At 49.9% G+C, this 23,226-nt stretch overlaps 1 protein-coding gene across 8 annotated transcripts in view; it reads right to left on the minus strand.

Moving 5' to 3' along the window:
* Positions 1–4,366: 4,366 nt before the first annotated feature.
* The window catches only part of ARL3 (ARF like GTPase 3), a 31,884-nt gene continuing 13,024 nt past the window's right edge, over positions 4,367–23,226 (minus strand). For 3 of the 8 annotated variants that reach the window (XM_075154930.1, XM_075154926.1, XM_075154923.1), the window contains 3 exons: positions 20,702–20,752; positions 18,576–18,761; positions 4,795–5,817 (listed from right to left, as the gene is read on the minus strand). In XM_075154930.1, coding sequence (XP_075011031.1) covers positions 5,617–5,817; positions 18,576–18,761; positions 20,702–20,752 — 438 coding nt within the window. In that variant the 3' untranslated portion in view covers positions 4,795–5,616. The other 5 variants (XM_075154929.1, XM_075154928.1, XM_075154925.1 and 2 more) reach the window with 4 other exon arrangements.

Genomic DNA, 23,226 nt, shown 5'->3' on the forward strand with positions numbered 1-23,226 from the left:
GGGATGCTCCCAGCCTCTGCCGCAGGGACCCCGCGATGCCTCCCCCCGTGTCCACGTGGCCGGCTGCCGGGGGAAAGAGCCCCGGTGGTGACGGGGACACTGAGGCAGGGGTGAGACTAGTGACAGCCCTCCCCATGAAGGGGGGCCCAGGAGGGGTCCCCGATGCACAACCAGGGCCGCTCCCCACCCCAGGGCGCTCCCCAGCCATGGCCCCTGTGCTCGGTGCCGCCACGTTTGCCCTCCCAGCTGTCCTCATCATCATCCTCCTCTTCCTCCTTGGCACAGCTGCCTTCTCCCACAAGAGCGGGCAGCTGCCGGCCCCGGGCAAGCATTAAAGCAGCTGTCGCCCATAGACGGGGGGACAGGCGCAACCCCCACCCCGCAGGGTGACCGCCAGGGGCTTGGGACATGTCCCCACTGCGGGCCACCCTTGCCCTGTACCTTTGCCGGAGGGAGCAGCCCCAAAGCAGCGGGTGCCCCTTGCAGGGCCCCGGTGCCGCAGCCCCTCCAGCCCCCCCAGCCGGGAGGAGGACCCCAGCGTCCCGGCTACCTGCAGCATTGCACCCCCAAACCTGCGCGTTGCTGGTGGTGGGGAGGGAGGCGATGGCCCCCCCGGGGACACCCCCTGGGCAGCGGGAGGAGCGCGTGCCCTTGGCCCGGTTGGGCTAACGGCGTCCCAGGCCGCCGGGAGGGGAAGCGCCGATGCTCGGGTGCTCAGCGGGGTTTTGTTGATCGATGGCTCTGGCCGGGGGGTGGGAAAAGCGGGGGGAGCAGAGGCACATCCATAAACAGCTCGAGTTGTGAATGGAAAGAGACGGATTAGGAGCCGGGTGAAAACATGTCACACGGCGGAAAGAAAAATGAGCAGCTGGGCCAGACCAAATTGGTGTCTGATGAAGGACGTGGGGCCTGGTGGAAAAAGGATCCTGGGGCCGGCGGTGCTGCTCGGGGGAGGCTGATGGGGAACAGCTGGAGCCGGACACGCACATCTGGCGGAGCAGGGTGAGGGGAGAGGCAGCGGCGCCGATAACCACTGCGCCTCCGGCCACCGCGCTCGGGTCGCGGGGCCGCGGGTCGTCCCCTGGATTGGTGCCTCGAGAGGGGCTGATGCTTCATTTTCAGGTTGGTCCTGGGGGGGGCCAGCACCGTGGCCCATCCCGTGGCAGGGATTTACCCGGCGGGGTTCAGGCTCTGCCGTGCCCAGGGGTCCCCAGGTGGAGGAGCCGCTGCCTCTTCCTCCATTTGCATGCATGTAAATAAGCAATCAACATAATGAGGGCAAATGCAAACCAGGCTTTCAGTTTGCAACCAAGTCCTATTTTTAACCTTGGAAAAGGGTTTCGGCAGGAAGCTGCAGGCCCGGCTCCGGTACCTGTCGCCACGTCCAGCTGCGTGGGTGCTCGCACCCATCCCTCGCCCCAAAGCGCTGCTGACCCCACAGCCAGTGCTTGCCGCGCTCCGCTCCCATTACCCAAGGAAACAGAAATCTCACATCTTTGTGGAAAGACGGACACCACGACATCATGCCCCGGCTCGTGGGAGCTTTTTTGGGCAGTTCTCCCACCCACCAAGCCCCTGGGTCCCAGTTCGAGCTGGGGCGTGCGCCTGGGGAACCCCCCGGCACCCCGGGAGTGAAGCCCCATGCTTAAACATGAGGGGTATATTTAGACGGCGTGAATTTAAGTTTGCTCATCAACCTTATAAATATGAAAGCCCATCTCGGCGAGATGTTTAAGATACCTCATCAGCCCTTGGAAAATATGCAGGAATATTAATTAGCCAGATTTGGGTATTATCTTGTAATGAATAAATGAAGAGACTTGCTGCCTAAGATGAATCACTGGCGGCTCATTGGTTTTGTGTTTTTTTTTTAAAGAAAAGTGTGTTTCTAAGGTAATTCACTCTTTTTAACCCAAGGCCTGTGGAGGGGCTCAGGGGATGCAGCCATGCCGGGGCCGGGCAGGGTGGGACACCTCGGGGTGCCCCTTACATGGGGGGGGCCCCGAGGGCTGGTGTTTTACACCCCTGATTTGGTCCCATCTGGCTGCACCACTTCTGGGGACGGAGGGATGGGGACAGGGTTGGAGCCCTGCCCCGGCTGCAGCAGCCGCAGGCCCAGGATGGAGGCGAAAAGTGCAGCTTTAGTTCTTTAAAAACTTATTTTTGGCTTCTTCCCCTCCCGCCCTCCTGCTCCACTCCCCCGGCTGCTTCGCTCCCTCCAGCCGGGCCAGGCCCGGAACTTCCCGGTTGCTGTAGAAACCCCGATGAAGGACACACTTCAAACGAGAAACGCCAAACAAGAAATGGCTTTGTGTGCGCCCGGACGGCCGCTTTTCCTTGCTGGGATGCGGCCACTTCAGGGCTCTTCTTTGGGGCACCCCGTGTGGCCGGGGGGGCTACGGGGCCGGCGGAGGAGCAGCAACCCTGCGCTGAGCAGCGAGCGGAGGCTGGGGGTTCCCAGGGAAGGGCCTTCGAAGGGCTCCATCGCCCATGGGGTGCTCAGAGCATCACTGCACTGCGGGATGCAGCGGCTGCCAGCTCTGGCACCCTGGGCACCACGTCCCCACCTGCCTTAGAGCTGAGGCGCCCCTGGGACCCCAAGGAGCATCACCACCTGCTTCGCAAGATTTTGGGGCGGCGGAGCAGTTTCCAGCTGGTGGGAAGGGGCTCGGGGCTGAGCAGGGGACAGCCCGGCTGGAGGTGGCAGAGGATGGGGAGACCAGCACAAGCCTCGAGGTCCGGGTCGGATGGCCGAGCTGATGGACCAGGCAGCAGAGCCGTGTCCCGTGGGCGCAGGGAAGGGGCGGCAGAGGGGACCGTCGGGATGGATCAGCCGGCACCCGCCTGCCGCCCCGGGCAGCGTCGGCCGGACCCCGTCCCTCGGCCCCCCCGGCGCGTGGCGGCTGGCGGGGCCGGGGCGGCGCGTGGGTGCGGGGCGCTGCCGGCTGCCGGAGCTGCCATTGTTTGCCTTCAATCAAGATGTTTCAGGCAGAATCAAAAGCACCAACTGGGGAAATCATCATCACAAAAAATCTTGCGCCTGCAAAATAGGTCAAGTAAGACTCCAAAGAGAGAGAGTGTCTGATCTGCATTGCAAGGAAGAATAGCAACAGCTGTGATCTCCAGTATATATGGATGGGCGGGGGGGGGGATAAATATATATATCTATGCATATGTATAACCGCTTACAGCTGTTGGGCCGTATGTTCATTAGGGCCAACTGTTTTGGAGGCAGAGGGATCAGCGCTAATCGGGAAAGGGAGTTTATCATCACATTCAGAGGCAAAAGTGTCAGGAGCAACTGCAGCCCCCCCGCCCCGCAGCCCGCACCAGCTGTGCCGCACTGAATGTGCCCAATTCAGCATCCCCCCCCAGTCCCCACGGGGCTGCGAGAGCTTCGGCTCCTGCCCTGGCTCCGAAAGTGGTTGCAAGCCACGGCCCCAGCCCCCTGCCCGGTCCAGACCCAAGCGCCGCCCCTGGGTGCAGAGGAGTTGCCGTGCCTCAGTTTCCCCATTCCCCCAGACCAGCTCTCCATGCCCACGCTGCCGTCCTGGCCCCCCACGGCGTGGCCCCCTGGGTTATCCCTGCCTGGCGCTGGCCTCACAGGTGCTGGCTATAAAAATGAACTCAAAATACATATAAATCCTCCTGCCTGACATCGGGGAGGGTGATGGAGCTGGGGCAGGACCGCTGGCTCGGCCACCCCAAGAGGCTGGGCTTTGCCTGGTCCGTCAGGACCCAACTGTCACAGGCTGGTGACTGCACAGCATCCCCAGCCCACGAGCGATGCTCTCAATGTGGGGGGATCCACTGTCCCCAGCAGTGTCCCCCTCGGCACCCCAAGCCCCCCGTGGCTTCCCTCCATCAGCCAGAAAAGCATTAAAGCTTGCAGGCTTCGGCTCCCATCGGTAGCACAAAATAAAGGTTGCAAAGCCAAGCACCAAGGACAACTTCTATTTAAAAATACCTCTCATCCGGATGATTTATTTGCAGGGCGTTCCTGCCAGCTCCTAATGCAGCTCAGACTGGGGGCCTAACCTACCTGACAGCTCCCCTTCCTTGTAGGATTATTTATTCGGGGCTGCGTTTGGCTGCCCGGCCGTGCTGCCCGTACGGCTGCTGCTCGGAGCTGCGCGGTCATGGCATGTTGCGAGCAGAGGGGCTCCTTCCAACCCCTCCTCTTCCGACTGGGATTTTATTTATTTTTTTTCCTTTTCCCATTAAAAAGGATACAGATATACATCTCGGACAGCCAGCTAAATAGGAAATGTGGAGGGGGCACACCCCCCAGCCCGTGCTGTTCCCAGCAGCCTCTGACGGCCTCCCCCAGCACGGGCGCAGCCCGACTGCAGCTTTACAGGAGTTTCGCTTCCAGTCGGCGCTGGGAAGGGAAATAAGTGAACAGATTGCAATAAAAAATCCAACAAGCCCAAATTCAGCCAACTGAGCCCGAAGCTGCAATTCAGCCAGGAGCTAATCACAAGGCTGTGGTGCGAGCTTGTTTCCACTTAAACAAAACAAAATAAAAGAAAATTAAAAAAGCTTCAGTGCAGCGCCTGGGTGGGTGCCTGGGTGGGTGGGCAGCGCGGCTGGAGCACCGTGGCCATTGGTCCGGTTGCCCCTCGCCAGCGCGTGCCCCGGCAGAGCACGGCAGGGCTGGGGAATGCCCACGCGGAGAGAACGCGAAGGCTGAAATCTCCGGCTCCGCAGCCGCAGACGATTTCTCTGCTCTGATAAAGGCAGTCGTCCGGGGGGTGCGAGGCCGTAAACAACAGGGGAATACTGGTCAAAGAGGAACAAAAATCTCAGTGTTTATTTCTCCTTCAGGCTGTGGATTATTATTATTTTCTTTCTTTCCCCTCCCCACATCCAATCCACTCGGTTCCTTGTCCTTTCGGGAGCACTAAATTCATCATGTGAATGTAAAGCGGGGCTTGTGCGGGGAAGGGAGCTGCGGTTCGCTCGAGCAGACGCATGCAAGGTCACACGCAGCCTCGCCATAAATTACGGCATGTCCCACCGTAAACAGCAACAGGAGAGGGGAAGCGCGGCGGCTTCAGGGGCAGGGGGCCGCAGGGGCCGATACATAACGTCGTGACAAGTCAAACAACTCTCAGGGTGTTCACTTGCCAGAGAAATATTTTTCACATCCAATCCATTAGGCAAACAAGATGAAAAAGTATTTCCTACTTTGCTGAAAAAACACCAGGACTCAGTATAAAGCGTGCCTTAAAAAAAAAAAAGAAAAGAAATTAAGTGTGACCATCTATAATGTTTTTTTCCAGCGGCTCTGACAGCCTTCCAGGCATCCTGGCCGTGCAGGGAGGGAGCTGATGCATTAAAGAGCTCTAAGTTTCTCACTTTTTGGCCCATCCCGGTGTTGCAGGAACAGTAATGCGTCAAATTAGTTGGAAAGAAACAACCCCAGAATTCGCTTCCCCCTTGAAACCCCCTCCAAACCCCGCTTCACTGAACCAAACCCAAATAACTCGCTGCTTTTCTTTTTCCTCTTCCCTTTTCCTGCCAGGTCAGTGGGGAACATGTTTCACGACGCGCTTTTTTTTAACCTACAAAATGATTTTTGAAACAAGAAGATCCTCCCAAAGCCTGCCTTTCTCACTGGCTGGCTCTTCTGATAGTTTTGGACAAGTGAAAATCCAATGGGAAAAGGCTTCTTCCAACCGTTTTGACCACTTCCAGTACTGGCGACCGTCTCTGACGGGGAGACAGAGGGGAGCGGTGGAAGAGCAGCTTCGCAGACCGACTGGCGGCTCCTTGGGAAGGCCCGGTCCTCAACTGACCGCTGGAAAAATGAGCCTGTCGAAGAAAAAGGATCACTCCCAAACAAGAGTTGTCTTTCTACTAAATTTTAATTTATTTCTTTTTTTTGACAAAGACATCTAAATTATACACCGAGTAACAACATGACCAGATATTGCAAATACCCCTTTTTGGTGAAATTCAAAAAGGGAACATAAAAGAAAGAGCTTGTGTGGACCCAGCCGGTCCAGGGAATGCAACAGCCGCCACCTTTTGCTTTTGCAGAAGAAAGAGCCCTGTGGGGCAGGGGGTGAGTTGAGTGGGCTGGTCTCATCCCAGTACACTTAATAAAAGACGTCTGGCGATCAGCTTTATTTTCGACAAATAGTCATTAATGTGCAAGAAGCAGTATTGGTAGGGGGAAAAATGGGAGAAGGTTGCATGAGGCTTTGGCAATCATTCTCCGAGGGCAAGGAGAGACATTCTCCATCAGAGCTGCAGCGGGGGGATGCGGCCGCAGCCGGAGGAGGACACGAGTCCCCACGCCCAGCGCTCCTGGTCGGAGCAGGGGCTTGGACCCACGTTTCCTGATGTGCCCTTGGAGAATTTCACTTCTCCATCATCTCTCCCCTCCAGAGAACACAAAGGGGCAGGAGAGGCATCTTTCATCTATTGCAAAGGTAAAACCAGATTTAATGATGTGAAAGAGAAGCAAGACAATCTCCCCACGGGAGGGGAATTAACCCCTGCGACAAACTTCTCGAGGCCTGGGGTGGATCTATCTGTCACTCCGAGCCTTTAAATCAAGGCCGGGTGTCTTCCTACCAGAGGTGCTCTAATTCAACTGCAAGCCACCGTGCTGGCGGGGTGGCGTTTAATGGGCTGTGTTATGCGGGAGGTCAGGAGAGAGGAACGTAACGGTCCCTTCTGGCTTTAAAAATCTATGAATCGATGCAACGTGTGGCAGAGCTCCACCCATACCAATGAGACAGTTTGCTTCCCCCGAATCTCACTTAAAGGAGGGCAAAGCAGACAGACTTGGAAGGACAAAGCCTCGCGTATTCAATTACCACAAACCAAACAGGAGCTGAAGGGCTGGGAGGGGGGTAGGGGTTTCGCTGAACGGTGTTTTGGCTGGCCCCAGCCAGTTTTACAGGTGGTATTTAGCCAGGTGCTGCTGAGGGACAAGAGCCCTGTGGAGGGTATAGCGGATGTAAATGCATTCAGATAAGGAGAAGCAAGTGAACAGAACCTCAAATCCTCTTACATTTCCACCAGGTCAACGCACAGAGGGATGTTCACAATACAAGGAGCATTTACAGCCATCACTGCAGGGTGATTTACTTAAGTCACGGTCATTTTAATCCTCCACCTCCATCCTCCCAGCACGGCTCCCTCTATCACAGTCTTCCTCTCTTACTACCTGGTGCAGGTAAACCAAATTAATCTACTGGATCACAGGTGAAGCTCTGGCTGGTACAGATGCACGCAACCAATACAAGTAGCTACACGCAAACACAATGAAAGAGCCAGCAAACACTTCTGAATCCTGAGTTCAGTAAGGGAATTTCTCCTTCCAAACTGGAGCAACAGGAAAATTACTATGTATTTATTTTACATACATTTCCAAGTTTAACCAATGTGGGCCTAAAAAAACCCAAATCACCCTCCCAGATGCTTTTTGGATCCAGAAAGCTAACTGTGGCACAGATGGGGTGTCACAGGGTAAGTTTGCCACTGGTAAAAAAGTAGGGAGCAGGGAAGCACCAACTCGTCGCCCTTGCAAGTGAGAAGCATCAACGCCCAAGTCCCCAAGGGGACTTCGCTCTGTCCTGCCTGGGCCAGAGGAGGGGTACCCAAGCATTCCACTCTGCACCTGGCATGCAGTGCGGGCAAATCCAAAGCTCAGGAGTATCTGCCACAAAGCTCTGCCACTCAGCCAGCACAAAGCATGCCTTCAAGAAAGGGCTGCAATTCTTTACAGCGCTTGCATCAGGCAAATGCATTAATTGCAAGGAAAAGGCAATGCTGGAATGCATTTCTCCTCCTTGGGCTGACCCAGGAACACGTGGTGCTCAGATTCCTGGGGTTCCTGATAAGCCAATGCCGCTGGGGCGTCACTGAACGAGCTATGTTTAAATGAACATCTCTCCTCATCTTATGACTCCTTACTCAATCCATGCAAAGCTGGAGCTGTGTCACTTTGTGTCATTAGCGATTGCTTAACAGCTCACTTGAGCCTGCTGTTTTCCCCCTCCCAGTCGTCCGGCATGCATGTCCTGCCTCAGTGCCGGAGACAGATGCACTCAGAGGGTGCTGACTCACGGACACAGGCAGATTAAAGTTGGATTGCTAAAGCAGTTGCTGTCCCAGCTGTCCCTCTGCCCCCAGCCACAGCAAAGACAGCTGAACCACACGTAGATCAACTCCTGAACCGCTACTGTACATCCTGATGTACGGGGGGGACTCGGAATCAGCCCCACATGATTTTAATCTGCAACACGTAGGCGTCTAGGGGCTGCTTCACGTACAGTGCAGATGTTTCTGCCGTGAGGTGGAGACGTCCAGGGGAAGGGAGGAGCAAAGAGTTGGGAGCTCCAGGGGTGTCAGCCGTCTGCCTGGGTCCATGAGTCAACTCGCTGACGCGTGGTAAAGCCACATGCTTTAGTACACGCAGCTTTCCCCATACTGCCCGCCGGTCCGTCTCCAAGAGGTGGAAGGGGTAATGCAGTCCCTAGTCATTCTCTGGCCTTTCGCAGGCAGGCAGCAAACAAAGCTGGCAAGCAGGGCAGTGGGATTATTTTACCATCTGTGCATTAGAAACTGGCCCAGGAGTCACCAAGCTCGCTTCATGCAGGACATGGCTGCTTTGGCGTGCTAATGACTCCTGCTCACTGTCAGCTGGGGCTAGATTTGAATCGGGGACGAGGAGGTGGAAAACACATTCTCTTTCCTATTTCAGCGACCGCATCCTTTTAGAGGAAAGGCAGTTTGGGAAAGAATGAATCCTCGTTTTAAAGCGTGCTTCCCATCTGCCGTTCATCAGGCTCCTCGCCCTCCACCACGGCAATCCGCAGCCGGCTCCGGGCTGGGAGGACCTCAGGCCCTGGGCAGCCAGCCCGCCGTGGGGCAGGCCCCCGAGTCCTCCGGAGGGCTAGGCAAGGCCTGCCGAGGAAGGGGGGTAGGAGAATATATTTTGCACATTTCAAAAAGGGAACCTGGGACCTGGTATCTCATTCTAGAAAGTAATCATGGACTTAATTGCATTTTGCTGCAGAGTTGCCTTAACATCAAGGGAAAATCAACAGGGATTGTTCAACATCAAGACTAATCTCACATATGGAACTTACTGAACGTAGGAACCATGTTTTTGCTGGCTCAAGGTGAAATGCTGGGCTAAATTCTCCTTCAGCTGCAGGAAAAGCCCTAGGCACGCTCATCCTGCATTATTCCAACTGTAAAGAGCTTCAATTATACACGTATAACCCTCTCTCCCTTCTACAGCGGTGTCGCAATGCAACAGTGCCTCATTATGATCAAACTCCTCTTTTATGGCTATAGGAATATGTGGAAGTCTTCTACCCTCATCACACAAATGACTCCTTAGCAGCTTTATTTTAAGAAACTACCCACAACTGGTAACACAACCGCATTTTATCTGTCACTGAGGGGAAGCTGTGACTGACACCTGAGCATGGCCTCAGCAACCGCAAACCCGCACGTATAGGGCAGGTCCTATGCGTCTAAGCAACTACAGTAACTCACCAGTCCCTCTGCTCCACACTGAATCACAGTCTTGCTTCTGCTTACAAACTTGCTTGCTAATCAGACATTTAATACTATTTATGCATAGGGAGGAAATATATAATTCCTTTATTGGGATAAAAAACGATACTAAAGAGCAGGTCAAGTTCCAAATCCAGCAGTAGGTTTTAACCGATGTTGCTCCCTTTTTTTACTCTCTTTTTTTTTTCTTTTAACAGCTGTAGCTGTGCACAGATGGAAAAACATTTGGTCAGAAAGCAGCAAATTAGTGTTTTCAGGCTAAAATTCTGCTCCCACCGCTCCTCCATTTCCATGCAGCTCAGAACGCTTTATTTCTTCTTAGCATTGACATTTTTGCACACCCAATTCATGCCGTCCTTCAGACAGAGAAAGGTAATGTTAGTCAAGCGAAGGGAAAAGGAATCCCCCAATCCCACCCGACCACCATCCTGCAAGCACCGTGTTCTGCCTCCTCATCTACACCCCGCCTGCCCTCTGCGCCCAAAAACACCGGGGTAAAAAACCAAGTGCTTGCTCGGTAGATGTTGTCACACAGAGGTTACTAAATCTTTCATCTGACCATAAAAAGTATCATCATCTCATCATGTCGCTACGTCTAGGCCCTTTGAGGAAGGATCACTTTGCAGTCAAGGTACGTCAGTGGCAGACGGAGGCTCAGTTCCAGGTTCAGCTACAGATGATTTGTGTAACCTCGGGCAAGCCACCTTATCTTTGAGACCGTGGATTTTAGGGAGCTGTTTGTTATACAGTCAGCTCCCTATTAAGAATACGGCTCTAAGTCTCTGCTCAGCTGCAAGTTCTGAAATCCAGATCCACGAAAGCCACTGACATAACTGGATCTGGACCCTGCTCCCTGTGCCGCAGGATCCCCACAGAAAATGGGCCCTGAGGGGTCTCACGGTGGGGGGGGTTCAGTGAGAATAGATGTGGTCATGTTTTAAGAGGCTGATATACTCTTCCAAGTATTTCTGTAAAAACGTGTGCGTGACATCTCTGACCACTGCAAGCAGGACGGTAACACTTCTGCCGTGAATACCCGAGTCGTGAGTTTATTCCTGAGATCCCAGAATGGGATAAGCTATGGAAGGGCAAAGCGACATTTTTATCTGCTCCTGTCACTTCTCTGTTGTGAGATGCACAGAACAGAGTGCAAGATGCACAGTCTCCTCATATTTGTGTCCCGTCAAATCCACTACCTTCTGTCTACAAGGTATCTCTGCCAACAGGGAAGCTCAGAGCAGAAAGAAGGCAGGTAGGGTTTTGTGGATGAGAGAAGAGTGGCACATCTTTCTGCTTGGAAATTGGGCAAACGTCACCTTGCAGTTCTGAAGGGGGAATTTCACTGTATTATGTTCAATGGTTATTTCTGGATCATTCAAACGATAGTTAGAACCTAAGAAAGGCCAGAGCCTTTGGGCCAGCATCGTTGCTAGCCCCCTGGTAGCAGTGTTGCTGGCTTCCTACGCCCTTGTCCCCAGACTGCCAAAAGGCTGCCAGGGCCCTCAGCTGCCCCAAGGACAGACGGCCGAAGGCACAGCACGGCAGGCCCTTCGGGTGAGCCGAGACCCACCGCCGTGCCTCCATGTTGCCCCTCAGCCACGAAGGTGGTGGCCATGTTGGAGGGGAGCTAAAGAGTTAAGAGAGACGAGAGGGAGTCCTCAGGGCTTAATCAGAAGCAGAGAGGTTCTCACTTGAAAATACCAATTCACCTTGATAGCTGCGCTATGTGACACTTCTTATCTGAAGGGGAAGCAGCAACTTTTGAAATCAGCCCTTGTTGCTGCGTTAAATAAAGAATAAGCGAGCCCAGCTTGTGCTGGGGTGCACATGAGGCCCTACACTAATAACACTTCTAACTCTAACCTTGGGGAGGGTTGATGTCTCCAGTTTCATTTATTTATCTCCACAGCAGAGATCAGTGTAAAACAAATTGTCTGAAATCCTCAGAGCAAATGGGAAAAGACGAGAGGTAGATTCATTTTAAGGCCCAGTAGCTTTGTGTCTTCCCCTTTCAATAACACTGATAACCTAGGTGTAAAACATGTAATGCCTTAAGCAATCAATAGCGTGGTTTAAAGCTTATCACTTTAGAGAGAGAGGGAGCGAGTGATTCCCAGCATGAGGAATGCCAGGGCTTAACAATGGGGCTAGGAGGAGAGGTGTCAAGCCTTTGGCTTGATTGTGTGCTTTAGAAATCTGCATGATTGCCTGCAAAGAGTAAAAATAAATAAATAACTAAAAATGCTCCCACAATGATTTCAGCTTCCCCTGCCTCGGAAGCAATAATCACATTTGCACACATCATGGCATACAAGGCAAGCAGAGCTCCTCATTCATTTTGAATGTAGGTTTATTTGCTGAACCAGAACAGCTGAGACAGCTTAAAGTAATAAATATCAGCTGACACCCTCTGCTATTCAGCACAGTAATCCCAGAAACAATACATCACTGCAAAACAACAAACACGCATCCTATCTTCTACCTAATCTGACCACAACCTGAATTCACAGTGATTAAAACTGTGCCTGCTGCCATTTGGGAGCTCGGGAAGGGGAAAGACAGACCGTTTCAGCACCAGCGCAGCGAGGGTCATAAAGCAGAGTTTATGATGGGATTTACCATGGCTGGGAGCCTGGCTGCATCAAGCATATAATGAGGGCAAAAGAATGACATAGCAAAATGCAAGAGGAAAGGTGAACTCCAAACAGGCTTGAAATACGTAAGTAGGTCACCGAACTTTTAAAGCAGGAATAGATCTTTAAAAACTCTCTTCTGGCATGAGGTAATTGACAGGAAAAATCACATTTAATTGTAAATACCTCCCTGCCTGACAGTGATAAAGGGAAAAGGAACATGCTCAGCTCAGCTCTACATGTGTTGTATCAGAGGTATGGGTGAGACACCTTCCTCATCTTCAGCCACACTGTAGCTACATCCATAGCTTCTGGTGCAACTCTGTTGGGGAGGCGTGTGCTCTGCAGTGTCCCCAAATGCTTTGGAGAATAGCAAATGCAATGGAAAGCAAAAGAAACTAAAAGGTATGTTTGCAGTTTTTCTACCTAAGGTTTGAAGCAGGATGGAGGGTTGGTAAGATAGAGAAATCCAGGGAAGCTGCTATAAACACAAAGAGACGGGGAAGGCACATGGGAAGAAGGAAACGGTGCTTGAAAGAGTCAAGTCCACAAGGAGTCAACTGTTGTCATCCTTTGTCCCTACACAGTCTGTCCCTACATCTGCATGTCTGCATGCTTAAAAGATGGCTCTGTGCAGAAAGTACAATCCCTACAGTAACATTTACATCTTGATAGATGTCCTTGTGCTGCTTTGTTGAGACACAGAGACATTGGCAGGTACTCTGAGGATGGAGACGGATACAATATTAGTATTCCAGCCTCAAGTCAACCCTGGGAAAATTTAGCCAGGGAAAGATTTCAGATCTTTCAGCTTAGCTCCTTAACAAGCAGCTAGTAAACTTTACCAAAGCAAAGAGAGAGAACTCCAGGGAAGAGGATAATGCTCCTTGCAGAGAAATGCTGCTCGGCACAACCCCGCCTTGCTGCAGTCACATCTGCTATTGTGCCAAGGGAGTTGTACTCCAACGCCCTTTGGGAAAGGACTGGTAGAGTCTTCCCCCGGAGAAATAAAAAGTCCTGCTTGAGATTAGCCCACTGCTTGCTTATTCTCTGCATTATCAGCTTTGCGGCTATGGGAGTGAAGTAATCTGACTTCAAACACAGCGAACAAGTCCTTTCCACCCCATAAAAAGCCTCCCGATTTCTGCTCCCCTGCAAGCCAGGGATCAGGCAAGGCCACAAACTTGTGACCCCTAACGTGACCTTAAGGACAGCAAAGCTTAATCCTTTCATGTAATCCGCTGTCTGCCATAACAAATTGGGTCAGGCAAGTGCAAAATTCTCCATCTCTAGCACTTTTGGTGTGCGTTATTTTAACTGTCACTTTCTTCTCCCTCTGCACAGCTAGGACTGTGCCTTCATTATCTGTCATTTCTTTGCACCTCCAGTCATCACACAGGCTGGCTTTTACATGCTCCCGCAAGTACATTATCCATTGTTTTTTGCCTGGGTGCAAGCTTCTCTTTTGTCCTCTGAGACCTTGTATCCCTGATGCAGCGCTGTAGACTCCCTCCCTACCCTGCTTAAAAATCACAAGACTTTGCCCTGTAATCTGGAAACATGGTTGCTTTTCCTCAACAAGCACCGGCTCTGCCTGCCGCAGGAGAGCTGCAGCCATCAAAATTGGTTTTAAATCACATTTACAAGTAGCCCCAGAACCTTGTTAAGATGTGGAAGATCCCCATCTAGCCTGCCCTGGCTAAGACATCTTTAAGACAAAACCTAGCTCTGAGGATACAACGTTGCTGGGGGGTCCTGTTCTGAATCTTGCCCTTATGAAAGTGCTGAATCGCAGCATCAGTGTAACTTAGGTCTTGGGCTTCATTCTCAACTGGGTTGAAACAGCCAGGGAGGAGAGGGCGGCTCAGCCCTTCCCACAGTCCTTTGGGCCAGACCAGCTCTGGCATAAATTAGAGAAGTTTAGTGGCTACTCTCAGTTCCACTGGCTTTTAATGGTCTCCAGGGGGCCGTTATGCTTGGGAGACTCCGGACACAATACGCTGCAGCATCGTTCTGGAGGACGATTCCTCGGGGCAGGCTGAGCTCCTGCTGCCTTGATCGGAGACTCTTGCTTCAGACAAGAAACAAGCTGCAGAGCACGGACCGGTCCAAAGCCTTGAGTCATGTTTAATACACACCCTGGCCCCTAAATGACACCTCCAGCAAGAGGGCAGGCTGCAAAGCAGGGAGTCCTGCCTGCTTTCACCCCACCCCAGCCAGCCCGGGTGGAACGTACACAGCTTTTGCACGGCAAGGACTACAATTGGAGATCTGGTCACAAAACGCAACCCCAAGAGAGCCTACGTGGCACCAGAGAGCCGTTGCGAGGCAAGAGTTCCCTTATGTTTCTCTGCTGACATGGGCGATCACCTCCCTCGCTTGCTGTACCCTGTGCAAGGGTCTCAGTGTAAGCTGGTGCAGGACTCTGCTCCAGAGGCAGAGCCCAAATGGCTGTGGCGGGGAGAAAAGGCTCTCCTGCTTTCCTAACTGGAGCTGAAGGATAAAATCAGACCCAAGTAGACATTTTTCTTGAAAAAGCCTCTAAGCATGAGGGATGCCACTCCTCCCGCAATGGCACCGTGAAGTCTGATTAACAAGACGTGCTGCCCACGGTTACAGTCAGGAGGTAATGAAGTCTTCAGCTGGCATAACTGGGGCTACCAGCTGGCGTCCAGAGGACACTACATGGGGTTTCCAGTTAACCCAGTCACCTCTCTTCTGAGCCTGCCCAGGACGTTGCTGGGCCCCTTTTCCAGAGTCCCCAACGGTTAATTTTAAAAGAGAAGATGACAATATGGATTCCCTCCTTAATTAACAGTTTTATTAAATAACCCATTTCAAATAATAGTTAAATTCTCTAAATTTATATCATTCTATTAACCATAATCTAATCTCATTAACCTTGAAATCCCCAGTCTTAACTACCCAATTCTATACACCATGGTGCTAGCAGCTAAACTAATTAAATGACCTTCAAACTATTTCTCCTTCATGTATCGGCATTATTTATCTTTGCTCATTGCTCTTCCTTCAAGCTATCACAAAAAACTTCCCCTATGAACTCTGTTCCTGCGTGTACTCAGTACTAGATCTGCCACCACTCTTCCTTGCAAAATCCGTCAGCGATGTCTCCAATTTTACTCTACCTAACATATTCCATCAGCAGCGACAGTTAACGTGCTTGCTCCTTGGCTTTCATTCTGAATACCTGATGCTTTCATGTCTTCATTTATTTTGCTGTCACTCATAGTCATTTCTCAAAGAAGTCCTTAAAGCAGTGACCCGAGATTTAACTACACATAGAGAGCTCCTGTTTTGAGCCACTGGTAGAGATATTGTGTACCATGATCCTCAAAAACATCTTTCTTAATCTCACTCCTTAAACAAGTCCTTCTTTGATTCCCCTAAATTTTGAGCATGTTGACCTCTCCTTAGAGGAGGACTGAACACGCCATTTCTTCCTGGGCTGATCCAGGTTTAGTTTAAAAGCCATCTTCCAAACCATTTTGTTCAATGAATTTCCAAGGAAAGGGAGAGCTTGGCATTCTTGCTGTCTGATTTGACAGGGCTGGAGTTATGGCAGAAGAGAAACGTAGGGGCTCTTTTTCTATAAGCTGTAGAGAATTTGCAACTTCCCTGACCTTTCTGCAATAATCATTTATGGAATAAGCTGCAGTATTTAGGGCAATGAGACTGCAGACAACAACGCGGGGCATTATCTGGCCTGCATCTAAATTAATTTGTCTAGATAAGCATGATGAACAAAATATATAGGCCTGCAAATACTTTTATTTAGCTCTTGTCTTCTGTTTTCTGGAATTGAATGCAGAAGCAGATTTCATGTCCCTGGTGTAGAGTACTGGGCTGTGTATTTTACTCTATTGAATGTATAGGGATACACTGTACTTCAAGGAGAAGGCACAGTAAGAAGGTGCTATCAACAAGGAAGTGTGCAGCCCACTCCAGAGAGCCCACAGATCAGCTTGAGAAGGAGCCATTTTTCAAAGCTCACAAACAGAAAGTGCCACTTTCTATCATTTAGTTCTTCCACATCCGACACGTGTCCCTGAATTTCATCTGCCACTTCACTGCCCCTTCGCAGCTCACTTGGACTTCCATAAACTAGAGGAGGGCCTGGAGGAGGGAAAAAGGTGACCTATGCCTGCCTGCAACCCTGTAAACTGCAGCCTCGCTTTCTTGATCACATTTCTTTGGACTTGAATATACGCTGCCATTGTGGAATGCATTTCCCTCTACTACCGCCACTTCAAAATAAAGATTAGAGTTGAAGCCTTTCACAAGACTGGCTGCAGCATAGCTGGATTTGTATCTTAGCTAACTAAACAAAGTCCCTTTGGAGAACACCACCTACTATGTTTAGGTCTAAACATCAGGTTAAGAATTTTAAATCAGAAGAACTGCTGTACTGGGTCAGACTGATGGTCCATCCAGGCCAACACCCCTTTCTGGATGCCAAGGGAAAGAACATGTAGGAATAGGATTTCCCTTGCTCTGTTCTTCCCTCCCAGTCCATGGCCCAAGCTGTTCCTCATAGAAAAGTTGCCTCCAGGTCTTAGTGGTCAGTGATTGCCTGTGGATCTCTTCTTCAGAAATTCACTTAGTATTTTTCTGAACCGACTGATACCTTTGGTCTCCACAACATCCTGTGCCGATGAGATCCACAATTTAATTATGCAATTCACAAAGAAGCACTTATTTTTATTTCTTTTAAGCTGCTGTCTGATTATTTCATTAGCAACACCCTTCCTCTAGCAATGTGAAAAACAGCATATAGTCTATCTGACATTTTTATACCTTATTTTATAAATCCTAAAGATGTTCCCACTCTGTCCTCTCTCTTCCAAGCTGCAAGTCCTAATTTATTTACCATCCCTGTGTACAGATGCCACTCTGTGCTACTGATCATTCTCGACAGAAGATTCTCAAAGCTCTCCTAATTCTGAGCAGATATATGGACAATATTTTCTCTGATGAGGGTAGTTAAGTACTAGAAGAGGTTACCTACAGAGGCTGTGGAATCTCCGTGCCCCGAGATATTTATAACTTGATTGGACAAGGCCCTCAGCAACCTCCTCTAGACTCACAGCTATCCCTGCTTTAAATATGAGGTTGGTCTAAAGATCTCCTGAAGGCCCTTCAACCTAATTTTTTCTGGACTCTATGATTCTGCTACTACTGAAATCTTTTTAGATGGGGCAGAGGCAGAATGAATGTCATGTTCAAATATGGGCCCACCATGCCTTTATCCTGCTACAAAAGAAACGTTTTCTGGGATGTTTCTTGTTTGCTTTCTGATAATTCTCTAGCATTTGATTTTCCTCTTCGGCCTTTGATAAGCACTAAGCTGCTATTCCCAGTGATCTGCTTCTGAGTAATGGCAGCTAATTTTGAGTCCATCGTTGTATGTGTATAGTTAGGATTGTTGTTCCTCATGTGCATTATTTTGTACTCGTCAACACTGAATTTCATCTGCCATTTTACTGCCCACTCAGTATTGTGGGCTTGTTCTGTGACTCTTTATACTCAGCTTAAGATCTGACTATCCTGAACAGCTCTGTAGCATCTACAAATAAGGTTTTACTGAAACTGCAATGAAGATAAATGTCTTCACCATTCTGTTTCTTTAAATATCAGTGAAGGGAGTACTCCTGACTGCTCGGATTGCGAGCACTGCAAATATTTCATTAATTCAGGAAAGCCTAAGAGTGAAATAAACAAACCTAGGTCCCATTTTTACATTACAAAGAGCTGGCTGTAGGAACTGGCATTACTGTAGGAACTGGCTACAGCACAGGAGCCCAAGAAACAGCTATTACAGTTCAGCACAGGAACACAGCTCAGCCCCCTCGGTGGGTTTTTGCTGCCCCACATGCTGCCATTAGAAGTGGTCCTTGCCCCACATGCAACTCCTGCGTTTCTCTGGATCAGAAAAATTGATCAGTTTCTCTCTGGTGCCTGGGTTGAGCAAAACGCCAAACGACGTTAGTAGCGAAGGTAAATCAGATTGCTAAAGTGCACACTTGTAACAGTCAAAGGGGTTAATAGTAAAAGACGATTTGTTTTGTGAAAATGATTAACCTGACAGCAGTGTCTTTAAAATAAATCAGTGTCTTCACTTGGTCCAGCCACGGGGTCCTGGGTGGGGAGGTGATCACTCTCCCCCTTCTGGGGATGGAGAGATCCCAAGGGCCCACAGCTCCCCCTTCCCTTCGCAAAGGCGATGAGACACGCGCCCCCCACGTTCTGCGCTGCAAGGGTTTGGCTGCACTGACCCTCCTTCGTGAGGCAGCCAGTCCAGCCCCACCCTGCAGATCAACAGACAACAATCTCTTGCAGATGGCCTGCTGGCACAGCAAGCCTTCTCCAGAGCCTCACCTGTACTCCCTCTCCTGAAAGAGCTGAACAAGACTGGATCTGCCAGACTCTGTCCCGGATTGTGTGTAGGTTCAGTCCCTCGGCAATCTCTGAAGCAGGGGCAGCTGTCAGCAAATCCTGCTTGTTAGCGAATATGAGCACGGGGACTCCACTAAGCTTTTCTTCATCCAAAAGCTCAGCCAGCTCCTATATCATTTACAAGGGAGTGGGGTGGGGGGAAGATGGAGAGAGGAAGGGAAGAAAACCTTCAACCACCAGTGGTTGTCTCTAATTAGAAATATATTTAGGGCAAATGCTAGAAGAGTGTGTTCCAGTGAAACCTAGCGCAAAAATGTATACTATCATCTCTGCCCAAGCTTCAAAAGCTATTTCTTCCAATTACAGGTTACAAAAATCTTCATCTTGGTCTGAAATTAGCAGTTGCCTTAAAGGCTACAACTCTGTGTTTTACCAGTCCCTAATCCCAGGAGACCAAAATTGATGAAACAGCAAAAAACACGTAAATTGGCAGTATGAGGAATCTGTCTTCAGTTATTGCCTGACTGGCATTTGTACCTGAGCAGCCATTGACACCAGTCCTGATATCTTTGCTAATAATGAGTTTCAGGGTTTTGTTCCAAGTTTTATACACTGCAATTTGAGTGGGAGAGGACTTTTTCCCCCCCCCAGAAATGGAAATCTCCCTCCCACAAGAAAGTGCTGATGCTTTTGAAGGCATTGGCTAGCTGAAGACAAGCTAGATCAGCTTTACTAGCTGGACTTGGGCTCCATATGCACAGCACACATTGGGTGGTATCTTGAGAAATGGGTTTGTTCATTCAAAACTGGGTGACTCAAAGAGATTCTTTTAAGAGCTCAAATCTGAATCTGCAGTGGATCAATGATGGCTGAAATACTTCATGTCTAGGGTTGTGCAATGGTCTCATGAGAAACAAGCACACAGTCTCAAGTCACTTCCCTATGTGAACATATGACAAACGTAGCGGAACTTGAACTTATAGGGACCGCTGGCATTGCAGATAGACAAATACATGAGATTTTTGTGAGCTCCTTATTAGCTGGAAAGGTCTCATGCTCTCAGATACTGTCCTAAGATCTTTCATCCACTGGCTAGAAACTTTTGGATTAAATGAGTGCAGTCGGGGAGATGCTAAACTGCAGTGGAAATCTGACTCCATCCCCCCAAAAGCAATGTTTGGTTTGGAAACCAGGACGCGAGAATGGAGTTATAAACAGAGTTGGCTGGGAATTTTTCAACAAAATAGGTCTTTCATCTGACATGGCTGATTTATTGAAACCAAAAGTGTTTGTGGAAATATGAGGGGTCCAGGCTGACTCCGCCTGACTCAGGCAAGTGCTCTAAGCTTCTGCTTCCTCTCCCTCTCTTTTGCCCAATGAATATTTAATTTCTGATATAAAATGAAATAGCTCCAACAGGGGAAAGATTCCCCCCACCCCTAGAACAACCAACAGTTCTGCTGTTAGGGTGTGTCCATGATACTTCAGAGGTGAAAGATCAAGTGCCTCCTTCAAATCAGGCAGAACAGAGGGTTTTAAACTAAATCTCCCATTTCTCGGGGTAAATCTGTTGCTAGCTATTTTGGGACACTGTCACTTTCTGAATTTTACAAAAGAAGGTTCAAAAGTTCTATTTTTGTTCCATCCTAAAGCACAAAATGTTACAAAACATCAAAACTTTGCAAAACAGAAATCTTATTTTCTGGCCAGTCCTAGTTACAAAGTTCTTAGGTTTTTTTCAATTACATCCAAAAGACAATCGAGTCAATATGATTTCCATTTCAACTTTGTAAATAAGAAAATAGGATTCCTCAGGGTCTTGGTTTGGCAAGGTTTAAAGGACTTAGAGAAGTTTTTGCTTTCAGTATTGGGCTCCATTTGCTATTATTGTATAACTTTCATGAAAACCGTTCTATTTAAACAGAATTAGGCTACCTATTTTCCTTGTTTCACATCTACCAAAATAATCTGCATTGATGTTGAAAGGCAAGTCTCTTGAAATGCAAATTTCCCTCATGAACAACAAAATAATTTTCCTAACTTTTGTGAGCAAGGGGCACTTAGAAGCACTGAGTTACTTCAAAGGAAGCTGGGCATAAGTAACTTACCTGACCCGTTTCTTCAAACCTCTTCCTATCTGCACTGTCAATGACATAGATCTGAAAAAGAAACGAGAGGAAAAGTTACTCTTCCCAGAAGACACTTTTCCACAGTATCATGTGCTTAAGAGAGCTGAGCCTAGTAATTATGCTTTTGGGCACAAAGATCCCCGGTATTATTTATAGCAAATGTTGACAAAACTTCATGACGTTCTGAAAGGAGAGAAACCACCTCTTTTAAAGCTTGGGGGGTGGACAGCCACGTGGGTAGGATCAGAAAGGAGCTGGGGGCAGTACTGGGGATGATCTCACCATCTCCACAACACCTATTATCTGAAGGGAACAGGAGACTGCCTGGTACCTTTTCAAGTGACCAGCTTACAAGCTGAAGCTGAGCACAGGAGGGCAAAACCTGGGGAGCCAGACATGGTCTTTCACCCTAGCAAACAGTGTACAAGCACTGCACTGGTGCGACTATGCCATGCTGCCCTCTAGCAGGACGCATCACCTCCTCAATAAGCCACCAAGGCACACAATGGCACTCAGGAGACAGATAAATATATTGGGGACATTGAACTCCTCTCCATCAGGTGATCCTACTGCAACCTCCTGGAGGAGGTGGCTGGATCCAGCCTGCGAGACTCCATCTTCAGCTGCCAGCTTGTCCACCAGGATGATGGAGAAGACAGGGAGCAGCTGGCTCACAAAGACTAACAGCGGAGTCCTGCCACCCTCTCAGGGCTGGGCACCACATCTCATGGTCCACAAGGAGGTCCCAACCACACACCTGTCCCCTGGTATGGAGAAGGCTGGATCCCCCGGCCCGCAGACTCCCTGCCTTGGGAGGGGGTCTCCACCCTCTCCAAGCAGCATGGCACGTGCTAATTTCTTTCTGTAAATGCAAATGAGCCTTCTCAGTGAAGGCACCTCTAGGCCTGCACAGGCTAAAAGGCTCCTCAAAGGTCCCCCTAAATATGTAATTAGTAAGCCCAGCCACCCTCCTTCCCCCTAGCAATGCTATTGCAGTTCAGAGTGCACAAGTATCAAGCTACATCTAAATAAACACAGAACCTCAGTATAACGCTCTGGCAAGAATAGCCTGGTACCCTTTTTCAATACTTGGTACATGAAGGTTTTTGAAGGAGAAGGGTGCTGGGACAGCAGACAGGGACAGGACTGGAGACAAACACTGAGCGTTTTACTTCCAGTCCCTGCCATTCCCCATCTGCGGTGATTGAAGCTGCTAGCATGTCATCTGCATGCTCTTTGGTGGCTTACAGGGAGCAAGCATCAGCCTGGTTTTCAGGGAATAGATGAGCACAGCACCCCGCCATCAAGATAAATGGCATCCTTGCAGGCAGCCTCAGTGTAAGACTCCACACTTCCAGGATAATTTCGACCAAAAAGTAGGGGGAGGGAAGATCTCTAGCAGCAATATATATTAAACTGTAGGCACTCCCTTAATGAGCAGTGTTAGAGTTGTTTGAAACGGGACCAAACACGCAGCAGGAAAATCTGTATGCCAGGCCTGAGGAGGTAACCCCAGCAACCTCGCAGACCTCTCTGCTGATCACTTGGGGTCTGCGGTCCTCCCGGGGCGGGCTGACGCACACTGACAGAGGCTGGGGGACATGCGGCAGGGCTGGACGCAGCTGCGTGGGGATGCGTCAGCAGTGCATGCAATTGGTGCCACATGATGGGGAAAGGCCCGCGGGCACGGCGTGACACACAGCCTCTCCCCGCAATGCGATTCCAAGCACGTGCACCAAAACCGTATCAGCTATACCCGTCCTCTCTGCCGCTCCCAAGCATCCACCCCTGTGCATCCCATTTGGGGTAGGAAACAGACCAAAAGAAAGGAAGAAGCTGCAGGGCTGCAGCTGTGCTGTGGGGTGAAACTGGACTGTCATCTGTCCTACTTTGGGACATCTCAGGGGTAGCTTAGCAACACATGAACGCAATAGTCGAGTGCTACTTCTCAACTGAAAGGCAGCACCTCCCATATTACGGTGCTTCTCTAACTGGCAAGGAAGAGCTCTGAGTCCCAACCAGCCAGGCTTTCTCCTGCACTGCTCCGTTCCTTGCTAGGGAGCTATTTTGCAAGATGAGAATTGGCGACAACAGCACTCGGGGCAAAAGCCACAAAAGCACAGCACAGAGAAGGTAAAGTATGGCTCCGTTCCTTGCTAGGGAGCTATTTTGCAAGATGAGAATTGGAGACAACAGTGCTCGGGGCAAAAGCCACAAAAGCACAGCACAGAGAAGGTAAAGTATGTGCGGAGTGCCTACTTCCAGACCAGAAAGTACTGTGCCAAATAGCTGCAGGTGCCTGTCTGAATATGCAATCAGCCAGATATCCACACCTTATTTGCCTGGGTTAAGCTTCCAAATATCACAGGTGTGTGATGCAAGACCAAGCTCTCATTCAAAGGCACCTGCATGGATTTGAATTTGCAATCACTTCCTGCTTTTTAATACTCTTTAGAGGGTCCTTTCTGCTTTGTGCCATATAGTTTAGGAGCAGACAGAAGCAG

This window comes from Calonectris borealis, chromosome 7, assembly GCF_964195595.1.
Source record: "Calonectris borealis chromosome 7, bCalBor7.hap1.2, whole genome shotgun sequence".
NCBI lineage: Eukaryota > Metazoa > Chordata > Aves > Procellariiformes > Procellariidae > Calonectris > Calonectris borealis.